The sequence below is a fragment of the Mus caroli genome, unplaced genomic scaffold, assembly GCF_978045245.1.
Source record: "Mus caroli unplaced genomic scaffold, Mus_caroli_1 scaffold_2, whole genome shotgun sequence".
Taxonomy (NCBI): domain Eukaryota; kingdom Metazoa; phylum Chordata; class Mammalia; order Rodentia; family Muridae; genus Mus; species Mus caroli.
Genome location: NW_028227257.1, coordinates 170,411,733 through 170,424,709, shown reverse-complemented (window position 1 = coordinate 170,424,709; position 12,977 = coordinate 170,411,733). Strand labels below are relative to the sequence as shown.

Genomic DNA, 12,977 nt, shown 5'->3' with positions numbered 1-12,977 from the left:
TTCATCTGGAAAGCATGCTTTCTCCGAGTTAGGCACATCTTCAGCTCAGTCAGGACAGAAGTTGCCTGGGATAGAAATGGATAAAAACTGCAATCAACTGAAAACAGATCTAATACATTGCTTCCCATGCAAAAGGAAATCTATGAGGCAATGTTTACAAAACAGAAGGAAAATCAGCGGCGAGATTGGAAAGGAATACAACTGTGGCTTAAGAAATGAGAGAAGCTTGCAAAGAGAGAGGGGCCTGGGGCCAAAAGAAAGCCACCACTGGACAAAATTTACGCTGCAACGTTGCTGCAGTTTCCCAGAAGGTGGCAGACCAGGAAAAAAATGTCCCTTTTATTCACACAAATGTCAAGGTAAAGGAGGAAACCAAAATCACCAGTAATTCCACTGCTCAGTTATAGCTAGTTTTTGTTTTGTTTTGTTTTGTTTTGTTTTTGCTTTTGTTTTTTTTGAGACAGGGTTTCTCTGTGTAGCCCTGGCTGTCCTGGAACTCACTCTGGAGACCAGGCTGGCCTTGAACTCAGAAATCCACCTGCCTCTGCCTCCCAAGTGCTGGGATTAAAGGCGTGCACCACCACTGCCCAGCTAGTCTTTTCTTAAAATAAATATTTTATTAATGTTTTTGTGTGTATGAAGTGTGTGCATACAGGCACTCATGACTGGAGGTTATACAACAACTTTGAGGAACTAGTTTTCCCCTTCGGTGGTGGGATGCAGGGAATCTGGCTCAGATCCTCAGGCGCACATAGAGTGTAGTTGGCTATCCTGTTCCTGTAAGAAATACCATGACCAAAGCAACCTGGAGAGGACGGTTCATCTTATACTTCACACCTTTCCCTCCTTGAGGGAAAGCAACGACAGAGCTCAGGGCAGAAGCTTGGTGGAAAAACTGCAGAGGTTCGCTGCTTACTCCCAGATTCATGTTCAGCTACAGCCCAGGCCCACGTGCCTCAGTATCACCCACAGTGGGCTGGGCCCCCTCTCCCCCACCAATGAGCAATCAGTAAAATGCTCCCACAGATACGGTCACAGGTCCATCTAACCTAGGCAGATCTTCACTTGAGGTTCCCCTTTCCCAGGTGACAGTCGGTTTGTATGAAGTTGACAACTGCAGCTAACTATGACACGCCAAGTGCTTATACCCTGTGAACCATCTCATGGGCACAATATTCCACTCTTATTCCACCCAACCTATCAAAATAAGTGTGGTTGAGACAGTGCAGTATATGCAATTTGCCCTTAACTTTATACTGAGAACTTAGTGCACTCGGCTTTTAAATCTGTCAAGTACTTCATTTATCACGGTACTGTCTGCATTGTTTTTTTCTTGCACTGCTAGAGATAAAACCCAGGGCCTCAAACATTGCAAACACTCTACCAGTGACTATGCCTCCCTCCCTGTCTCTGTGGCTGCAACAATGGTGTTTGTGGTGTGTATGTGTGTGTGGCTTGCCACCCCCTATACCTATGAATACCTTTTTCTTTTTAACATAGACTCTCTCAGAGTTGTCCAGATGGGCCTTAAACTTGGTTACCCTGCTTGCTCGGCTATCCTAACAGCTAGGAATGCAGGCCTGTGCACTAAGCCCAGCTCCCAGATGACTATTTTAGGCATTGTAGTTGGGAGAGACAGTCTGTTAACCAAAGGCATGTGAAATCTGGAATATATCAGGTGAGTCAGCATTCTCCAAAGAAAAGAAAATAGTGAAGGGGGTGGGAAGTGTCAAGGGGTAGATTTGTCTGTTAAATCCATGACAACATTCTAGACAGAGCTGGCTTCGCCTGCCTAGGTCTTGAGGAAGCTGTGGGCTTCTGTGTCAGAGGACAGACCAGGAAACCAGGGTGACAGAAATGAGTAAGAAGGCAAAGAGAGAAGAAGATGAGGTCAGAGCTAGTCACAGAGGTCCCTGTGGACCATCTCTGGTGAGGCAGAGGAAGCCATGGGGGTTCTTAGCAGAAGACTGATTAAATCTGACCTGATTTTTAGCAAGGTGGTTCTGAACATTGGGTGGAAGGCCATACAGTAACCCTTGAGAGACAGGGTAGTAATGTAGGCCATGGTGATGATGATGATGATGATGAAGCATCAGAAGTTCTATGCTATGTCTTAAAAGCAGAAGCAGCTGGTTCCGCTGTCAGCTGGATGTGGGAAGGAAAGATAGAAGGGTTGAGATGTTGGACTTAGCCGATGACAGGGCACAGTTGCCACTCCCTGCACAGGGAAGAATGGAGTACAGGGACGGGGGTTGGATATGTGTCCAGTGTGCACTGCCTGAGTGGAGGGATCAAGCAGGCAGCTAGGGAAAAGGGGAGCCCAGGGATGAGCCGGGAGGAGGGGCAGCACACAGGTACCATGGAATGATGAGGTCACCTGAGGCCACATAAAGAGAAGCAGCCCCAGAACTGAGCCCTGGGTACCAGAGGACACAGGCTGGAAGGTGAGAAATCCAGCAGAGACCTAGGAGATTGAAGGGAGCCAGCAGACAACCAGGAGAAGCCGGAACCAGGCCTCATCCTAAAGGAGTATTCAGTGAGACTGATGCTGCACGAATCAGTGTTAGGCTGAAGGGTGAGCCCCACCCGGTGGTTTTAGTGAAATGACCAAAAACCGTGATTGGAACAGCTTCAGGAAAGAATGATAGGGCCTGGGCAGATGCTTCAGGATGGGCATCAGAGAAAGACCTGAGTTGGTCTTGAGTGAAATGTGCAGTGTTGATGTGGGCACAGCCATGTCCAGGATGCCATAGCCTCAGACCCTCGGGAAATTGGCAAGACACACACACACACACACACACACACATCCACCAGATGAGTCTCAGGGAAATGGTAAGGCCTTCCTGGGGTGGAGGGGTGTCTGAGCATGGATGTTGACAGTGTGTGCAGATAATATGTCCACCGTAGCTTTCTCTGCCAATACGTTTCCAGTCTGACAGCTGATTCCCCATAGAAACTGTCATACTGAGATTAGTTGAACCTGTCCCCTTGATCCAGCTATGCATCATATGCCAACCTTGCCTCCTTGTTCAGCTGCATGCAATAAATAACTCACTTCACTGTTCAAGTCTACATAATAAACAAGCTGCATTTCCCAGGTTTCTGTCTGAGACCTCAGGGCACCAGATCCCTGTGTCTTCATTCTCTCTCTGCCTTGGTCTGCAAGTTACACTTCCTGCCTCTGTTTCCTTCTTAACACCAGAGTAACAATGGGGCTTCCTTCCTCCAATTATTATAAAGATTAGCTGAGGTAACATGTGTGATGCTGGCATGTAGCAAGTGCCCAACATGCATGCCTGTTGCTCACAGTGGATCCCAGCAGCAGCAGTGGAGGCTCAGTGGATAAGTTAGGCTTTCAAAGACAAAACCATTGTGGTTAACAGCAGCCCCAAATGAAGAGCACAGGTTCAACCACAGGAAGCGGCTAGGAAAGCACTATTTGTACTTAGTGCCCTAATTTGCTGTTTTAAATTTCTCTTTGGGAGGATATGTCATTAGCTTCCTGTTTTCTTTCTGAAGTTTGAGGGTAGGGATCAAACATGGGAACTTGTACTTTTTAAAAATGTATTTATTTTTTATTTCATGTGTATTGGTGTTTGGCCTGTGTGAGGGTGTCAGATCCCTTGGAACTGGAGTTATAGATGGTTGTGAGCTGCCATGTGGGTGCTCAGAATCAAACCCCAGTCCTCTGGAAGAGCAACGGTACCCATCACTGCTGAGCCATCTCTCTAGGACCCCAGTACTCATCACTGCTGAGCCATCTCTCTAGGACCCCAGTACCCATCACTGCTGAGCCATCTCTCTAGGACCCCAGTACCCATCACTGCTGAGCCATCTCTCTAGGACCCCAGTACCCATCACTGCTGAGCCATCTCTCTAGGACCCCAGTACCCATCACTGCTGAGCCATCTCTCTAGGACCCCAGTACCCATCACTGCTGAGCCATCTCTCTAGGACCCCAGCACTCATCACTGCTGAGCCATCTCTCTAGGACCCCAGTACTCATCACTGCTGAGCCATCTCTCTAGGACCCCAGTACTCATCACTGCTGAACCATCTCTCTAGGATCCCAGTACTCATCACTGCTGAGCCATCTCTCTAGGACCCCAGTACTCATCACTGCTGAGCCATCTCTCTAGGACCCCTGTTGAAGGGTTTTTATTCCAAGGTTCGTAAGAAATCAGCAGTTGAGCTATCTCTCCAGCCCAGAACTACTTGTTAGACAAACTCTTTGTCATTGAACTACATTGAAAAGAAAATTCTGATTTCATTTTAAAATCCATCCTAGGGTGTTAAGGCACAAAAAGAAAACGAGTGAAAAAAAGATCAGTTACTTCTTTTTAAAAATGAATGAATCTCTTAAGAGAATAAAACATATAAATTAAAAATAGAAGAAATTTTTTTTTCAAAAATGTATTATAGGGCTGAAGAAATGGCTCAGTGGTTGAGAGAACTTGCTATCATTACAGGGGACCAGAGTTCTGTTTCCAGCGCTCACATAGGGCTCACATAGGATAGCACCTATGACCTGTCACGCCTGTCTCAGGAGATCTGATGCCCCTCTTCTGGCATGCATAGGTATTGCACACACATATTGCACATACAAACAACCAGGCACATTCATGCACATAAATTTAAAAATAAATTTAAAATACTTTATCGTTTCTTTCCCTGGTATCTTTATAAGCAAGCTGTTCTCTGTCCCTCCCATGACTACATCTTTACATCTTGTCCACCAATGAATGCCAGCATTCACAAATGAAGATGTACACACACACACACATATACACACATGCCCACCATGTCTTTGATAGGTCCAAGTGCATGTCCACCAGGCAAGTTCCTTGTTCCAGTCACAGTGGCTTCGTAGAAAACCAACCCCTCAATCTGGCAGCTTGGAACAGATGTTTGTCATCATCTTGGATACTGTAAGTAGGAAATTCAGACAACAGGGATAGCTTGCCTCTGCTCCTCAATGACTGGGACCTTAGCTGGATCTGAAAGCTGACTTCACACAGGCATCTGTAAGAAGATGTAAAGTGACGCTGGCAGTTGCTTGGTAAGGTCAGTTCCTTTTCAAGTGAGTGGCTTTTCAAGTGAGTCTCTCCACAGTGCAAGGTGCAGAAGAAGCAAAGCCACATTTTTTTTCATAACCTAGCTGTGACAGTAATGCAATGCCACTTCCTCAAATCTCCATTGTAAAATCCATGAGAACTTCACCCAAGTTCAAGGGGTGGGAAAGACTCCTCCTCTTGGTGAGAAGAGGTGTTGTTCTGGCCCAATCATCTTCCTAACTGGTCTCGCTACTTCTGCTTCTGTGCTTCCCTTCAGGCAGCCCAGAAAATTTTATTTCACTTGTTTTTAAGTTCTGGAGGGGAGGGGGAGTCGGGGGGTGGAGGGAGGGTGGAGAATTCATCCTGCCTTGCATCTTCATCCCTGAATGCTGGCATTCATGTGGAGATGAAAGAACAGCCTTGGGTGTTGTTCCCTGCCTTCCACCTTGTTTGAGACAAGCCTCTTGTTCACCTCTGAGCACTTGAGCCTGGAGAGGTGCTCTGTTTCCCCTTCTTATCCTACTGAAGGCAGGTTGGGATTACAGGTACATGTACTGTACCACAGTTTTACATGGGTTCTTGCGATACAAACTCAGATCCCACATTTGTGTGGCATTTTTGCCCACTCAGCCATCTCCTCAGCCCTAGGGAAGCTTCTAACAACACGAAGAAACCCTGTCTCAAAAAAAAGAAAAAAGAAAAAAAAAACCAGGAAGAAAGAAAGAAAGAAAGAAAGAAAGAAAGAAAGAAAGAAAGAGAGAAAGAAAGAAAGAGGAAGGAAAGGAGGGAGGGGGAGGGAGGAAAGAATGAAAGAACAAAAGAAAGAAAGGAAAGAAAGAAGGGAAAGAGAAAGGAAAAAGAAAAGGAAAAAAGAAAAAGAGAAAGAGAAAAAGAAAAAGAAAGTCACCTACCTCAAACCTCCATAACACAGCATCCCAGGCTTTTCACTTCCTCAAACAGAACGCACTAACTGTGCTTCCCCCCTCAGTGTCTTCCTGGAAACTTCTTCCCTAGACATGCCATGTGCTTTCTGTTGCCTTCTGTTCCCAGCCTATAAACATCACTCCTCAAGAGTCCTTGTCCTTGATCTCTTTAAAAGCCCTTCCTTAAATTCTGTCATTTGTAACAACGTGGGCAAGCCAAGAGGACAATGTACTAACTTAAATAAGCCAGGCACAAAAAGACAGGACTCTCAATGACATAGGACTTACTTAACTTCCATGAAGTATGAGGCACTCTCCCGCTGACCTTTATCCCAGCCCTTGCTTGTGGAATTTTGAAAGGTCAAACCCATAGTGGCAGAGGATAAATGTTTATTTAGAGAGCTGAGGGGAATGTGGAAAAAGGGAGGACTCTGGTCAACAAGTACAGCATAGCATAGTGCCTACAGTTACCACCAGGAATAACAGCATAGTGTCTGCAGTTACCACCAGGAATAACAGCATAGTGCCTGCAGTTACCACCAGGAATAACAGCATAGTGCCTGCAGTTACCACCAGGAATAACAACATAGTGCCTGCAGTTACCACCAGGAATAACAGCATAGTGCCTGCAGTTACCACCAGGAATAACAGCATAGTGCCTGCAGTTACCACCAGGAATAACAGCATAGTGCCTGCAGTTACCACCAGGAATAACAGCATAGTGCCTGCAGTTACCACCAGGAATAACAGCATAGTGCCTGCAGTTACCACCAGGAATAACAGCATAGTGCCTGCAGTTACCACCAGGAATAACAGCATAGTGCCTGCAGTTACCACCAGGAATAACAGCATAGTGCCTGCAGTTACCACCAGGAATAACAGCATAGTGCCTGCAGTTACCACCAGGAATAACAGCATAGTGCCTGCAGTTACCACCAGGAATAACAGCATAGTGCCTGCAGTTACCACCAGGAATAACAGCATAGTGCCTGCAGTTACCACCAGGAATAGATGCTTAAAACTTGGTGAATCTGCTGTTAGGTGTTATGTGTTAGCTTGCTTGGATTGCTTTGGGGGAAATACAATAAACAGAGTGGCTTTTAAACGACAAATCCTTCCCAGTATTGGAGGCCCCGGCCCAGCCTGCTCTGAGGGCCGCTTTCTGGCTTACAAGTGGGGATCCCATGAGAGGCTTCACATCCACACTAGTCCCAGTTCTCAAAGGTTCCACTCTCATGACCCAGGCAGCTCCCAAAGGCCCCAACTCTCAGTGTCCTTGGGGACGGTATATAGACATTTAAGCCAGAACAGCATAGTTATGAACATAATAAGAAGGCTATAGAAATGTTTGAAGGTGCTGGGCATGTTTACCATATGGGATGATTTTGTGAATTAGCCCCAAATTCAACAAGTTGTGTATACTAAATATGTGCAGTTTCTGTATCTCCAATACGCCAATAAAACAGTTTTGTGGGTCATCCAGTTTGTATTTGAGTCATTTAACTAGAGTTTGAAATAAACGATTAATGATTTTTTTGTTTTTTTTTTTTTTAAGGCAGGGTGTTTCTGTATAGCCCTGACTGTCCCAGAACCCACTTCTGTAAACCAGGCTGACATCCAACGTAGAGATCCATTTGCCTCTGCCTCCTGAGTGCTGGGGTTAAAGATATGCATCACCACCACCTGGCTTACAATAATGATTTTTAGTGTAAAACATTTACATTTTAGTATAAAATATTTTGCAGAAAATATGTTGTGATGTGTTTATTAAACAAATTCAAATTCGAGTAGTAATCTCTTATTTTTATTCACTGAATGTAATGACTTTTTGTGAAATGTTAACTCACATGGCAACTTAGATTCTTTTGAAAATATTTTTGTGGGGGCTGGTGAGATGACTCAGTGGGTAAGAGCATTGACTGCCCTTCCAAAGGTCCTGAGTTCAAATCCTCAGTAACCACATGGTGGCTCACAACCACCTGTAATGAGACCTGATGCTCTCTTCTGGAGTGTCTGAAGACAGCTACAGTGTACTTACATATAATAAATAAATAAATATTTTTTTAAAAAGAAAATATTTCTGTTTGTTTGCATGTTTGTCGGTCGTATTATGTATGAGGTAGGTGTGTGCAGGTGTCCTCAGAGGCAAAGGGATAGGGCATCAGGTCTCACTGAAACTGGAATTCAAGCAGTTGCAAGCTGTCCCATGTAGATGCTGGCAACTGAACACAGCTCCTCTGGAAGAGAGACATACACTCAATCTCTGAGCCATCTCTCCAGCCCCATGAGTTCATTTTTAATGGCTGATATAAACTTGGTTTCTTAACAAAATATGAAAAAAATTGATTGGATTTGGAGTCCATTATCTCAACGGCTGCTAAATTCCTCACGGTCAAAGTCACAGGAACTTAGACCTGCTTCTCATTGATGAAATAGTTGGTAGGGTGTTGTCTTAGTCGGGGTTTTTATTCCTGCACAAAACACCAAAAAAGAAGCAAGTTGGGGAGGAAAGTGTTTATTCAGCTTACACATATTGCTGTTCATCACCAAAGGAAGTTATAACAGGAACTCAAGCATATCAGGAAGCAGGAGCTGATGCAGAGGCCATGGAGGGATGTTACTTATTGGCTTGCTCAGCTTGTTTTCTTATAGAATCCAAGACTACCGGCCCAAGGATGGCACCACCCACAATGGGCCCTCCCACCCTCCATCACTAATTGAGAAGATGCCTTACAGCTGGATCTCATGGAGGCATTTCCTCAAGGGAGGCTCCTTTCTTTGTGATAACTTCATCTTGTGTCAAGTTAACACACAAAACCAGCCAGTACAGATGCTGAGTTGGTGGCTCTCCTGAACAGTTTGCTAAAGCAGTAAACTCCAGGACACCTGTGGTCCATCACTCAGAATCCTTGTTCCCTACCATATAAAAGAAACAGTGTGAGAGTTCGAATGGCCCTTGTATGGGGCTAAGTCCACTCTAGCCACATGCCATTAACAACAGTAGATATGTGTTTCCACCTACATACAAGAAGGAGCTGGAAATGGCATCTCACCGTGAACCCCAGAGTTCTCTGCTGTTGAGGACAGGTTAGTAGAGACCCAGTCTCTGGTACCAGAAATTACATCATAACCTACCAAGAGATTCCAGATAAAGTCAATTTCCTCTGTGAACTACAGTTGTCCCATTTGTGAGTAGGTCCCAGTGCTCGCCCTACAGTATTGTTGTGAGAGCTCAGTGCTGATATATAGAAAGTATCTAATAAACAGATGAGTATATTTTATTGGCTGCCCTTTAAAAAGCATTTAAAAATATTTATTTGCACTATGTGTTTGGATGTCTGCACGTATGTGTGTGGTGCCTATGGAGACCAGAGAAAGGCCTCAGATCTCCTGGAACTAGAGTTACAGAAGTCACTGCCTTGATGCTGGGAACCAATCCTGGGTTGTCTGCAAGAGAAGCCGGTCCTCTTAACTGCCGAACCATCTCTGCAGCCACTATTAAAAGTATTTCTGTGACTCCTACCTGGTGATGGGTTATCTAAGAGTAACTCAGACTGGTAGTGTCAACTGTATACATACATATGAATATTCTTCATCCATTCTAGACAAAGGTCAGCTGAGTTCAGTTTCTCAGCTTGGATGAGATCACATAGCTAAGGATCTTAAAATACATCTGGCTCTCTGACCTCAGAGTAAACAGTGTAATTTTTGCCAAATGTCCACACACTACATAAACATAGACGGCAGTATTTGCTACATTCTTCAAACACTTAAGAAAATTTTTATTTCTACTACTACAAATGACAGTTTGGCCCAGGCTATAAATTCTGGTTCCTTCATGCAGTTGTCTGACCACAACCCAGTAAAAGAAAACTTGACAAACCTACTACTTCCTCTCATTGGTTTCAGCCGGGCACTTGTTCTAGTGGGTCTGACTTATGCCGAGATGAGTCTTATAGCAGACATGGTGCCAGCTATGATACTAACTCTTTTCTCCTATACTGATGTCAATCAGGGCCAACCGTGAGTTGCTAATGGCAACAGACAAGACAGCTTCAACCACATCGCCCTGCTTGGTTGCTTGGTTTTCAACTTGGTTTCACTTTGCCATGCCAGCAGACCTTCCTCAGGAGGCTGATCATGTCATCCTGCATCTGTATTGCTGGCATGGATTTACCTTTGCTGCATATTTTTATAAGTTTGATGGAAAAGTACAGCCAGGGAGAGAGAATCAGCTGACCTCAACATGAATTTCCCAGACCTTCTTAGGGTCGTGACCTATTGTAACAGCTGTTTGACCCATCCTGTTTGCCAGCATCCAAACAAGCAGATACATTTAAGGGAAAAATGTATCCCAAGATCTTTTTTTTTTCGAGACAGGGTTTCTCTGTGTAGCCCTGGCTGTCCTGGCACTCACTTTGTAGACCAGGCTGACCTCGAACTCAGAAATCCACCTGCCTCTGCCTCCCGAGTGCTGGGATTAAAGGCGTGCGCCACCACGCCCGGCTGTATCCAAGATCTTGAAGACAAATGGCAATTCCTGCTTTCCTTTGAACCCGAGGATGTGGTGGGATACTTGACAGGCAAACAGCGTTGCCTCCTTTTCGGAGATCTTCTTGTAAACAATTAATCACAAACATCTGCAGCCAGCCCTTTCAAAATATTTTCAGCAAGCAACAAAGTCTTCTTTGGGGCTGGGGATTTGGAACAGTGGTGGAATGCTTGCCTAGCATGGTGAGGCCTCGGGTTTAATTCCAACACAAGCCAAAATAACCATTCTCTAGTCTAATCGTTTCTATAGGCAAATCCCAAGTTCTCTACACAGGTTGTTTTTCTTATCACTGTAACAAGAGACTTGATGGAAGCAGCTGGAGGAAAGAAGGATGTTTTTTAGCTCAGGGTTTAAGGAAGGACACAATTCCTGATGGCAGGAAGATACGGTCACATCTGTACCTAGTCAGGAAGCAAGGAAGATGAATGCTGGGGTTCATTTGGCTTCCCTTTTTATTGTCAACCAGTCACCAACTCATGAGATGCTGCCACCCATGTTCAGGGTGGGCTTCCTCCTTCTGTTAAACCTCTCTCAAAGACACACTCAAAATGGGGTCTCCTAGGTTATCCCAAACCTAAGGTGACGATGAAGGTTAACCATCACAGTTCCTGCATTCACATGGGTCAGGTTATAGTACAGCTTGAACTCCTGGGAAGAGTGGCAAGTCAATATTTCCACTATTTCTATCTTGAAAATGAAAGACCTTGTTTTATGTGAAGACTCAGATATATCTTTGAATAAATTAAGATGAAGTTTGTAGTTTATTAGCAAGCGTGTCTAACCCATGGCCTGTAGGGTTAGCTCCAGTATGAATACTACCCAATACAAAACTGTAGGCTTACTTAGAACTGTATGAGGTTGGGTAGAGTTGTTTGTCTTTGTATTCAGTTGTTTGGTTCTGAGGCATGAGCTTTGTAGCTGGCAGTTTTGTTGCAATATCAGAAGGTTGGACACATCTGGTTAGAGCTGCATTTAAAGTTAATATCTGAAAGGCTGTTCTCTCCAAGATAAAGAGGCCATGGTTACAATTTGTTTGCTCTGTCTCCAAAGAGAAAGAATAAATATCCTCTGATAAGGCTTCTCTTGAGTTAAGCTCTGCCCTAGATGAGAAAACCAAGGGAATCCACCCAGTCAATATCCAGGCTTTGAAATCAAAACTTTGCGTTTAACTATTTTTTATGTTTTAGGAATTTCTCAGTCAGGCAGTGGTGATGCACGCCCCAGCACTCAGAGGCAGAGGCAGGCAGATCTCTGAGTTGGAGGCCAGCCTGGTCTACAGAGTGTGTTCCAGGATAGCCCAGGCTACACAGAAAAACCCTGTCTTGAAAAAAAAAAACCAACCGAACAAACCAAAAAAACTCACAGGTAACTCTCTCTCTCTCTCTCTCTCTCTCTCTCTCTCTCTCTCTCTCTCTCTCTGTGTGTGTGTCTATGTGTCTGTGTACACACACACCTGTTGTTACAGCCTGATTTTAGAGGTCAGGGAACAGTTGTCAGGAGGCATTTTCCACCATTCACCTCGTTGTAGGCAGGGTTTCTCTTACTGTTCCCGCCACTGTTGTACTGTGACCTGTAGGCTAGGGGTGCTGATTTACAGATGTGAGCTTCTATGTCTGGCTGTTTTCCACAGGTTCTGGTGAAAGACCCCCGGAGGGCAGACACTCACTCAAGCCTCGGGACAGCCGCACACCCAAGAAGACACTGAGACCGAACTTAAGATGTAGAGAGTAAGATTTAATACAGCAACGACAAGAAAGCACATAAAAAGCACATAAACCAGAGCTCTGGGGTCGAAACTCATACACCCAGCATGGTGTAGAGGAGAATCGACGCCCGGCCCAAATTTTTCACAGGCTTTTATAGGAAAAAGCCAGGGGAAAAGTACAAGTTTTACGTCACCAAGGGGTCGTGTCCTATATTTTGGCAATGTACCCGATCTATTGGAACATTCTGGGGTAGTACCAGGAGGCCCCTATCTCAAAAATGTTCTTGGAACAGTCCTCAGTTAGGAGGGGTAGGACTAGGTTTGTTCCAGGAGACCCTTATCTAAAAAATGTTCTTGGAACAGTTTTCAATTGGGAGGGGGTCGGACTCTGGGGTGAAGAGTTCAGGAATGTACTCTGGGGTGGGAAGTTCAGGTGTGTTCCGGGAACAATCTCTAGATGGGAGGGGTAGGAGGACTCTGAGTTGATGAGTTCAGGTGTCCAGTAATTTTCCTCTTTCATTCCCCACTCCTTCTAGTGAGTAGCTCTAATCTTAGAGCGAGTTTTCGGCCTCCTGGAGGACCCCAATATTGTTGCATTTATTTTTTCTCTAACATGGGAACAAAAACAGAACAAGAAGGATTAGTAAACAGAACTAGGCAGGGGCCCTTTTAGCGAGGCTTGAGGGTCTGGGCATGATGTAGGTGCACGTAGATCAGATCTCTGGCTGGAACTGGTGAGATGT

General features: G+C 44.9%; 1 protein-coding gene across 2 annotated transcripts in view; it reads left to right on the top strand.

The window, feature by feature from the left end:
* The window catches only part of Ankrd16 (ankyrin repeat domain 16), a 30,420-nt gene extending 17,804 nt beyond the window's left edge, over nt 1-12,616 (top strand). The window contains exons 7-8 of one of the 2 annotated variants that reach the window (XR_015046569.1): nt 11,717-11,894; nt 12,160-12,616. Coding sequence is in view for 1 of the 2 variants with exons in the window: in XM_085835193.1 (XP_085691319.1) it covers nt 4,815-4,870 (56 nt within the window). In the remaining variant the exon portion in view is untranslated. Of the gene's footprint in view, nt 1-4,814; nt 5,367-11,716; nt 11,895-12,159 lie in introns of those variants that run through there. The other variant, XM_085835193.1, reaches the window with a different exon arrangement.
* Nucleotides 12,617-12,977: the final 361 nt, after the last annotated feature.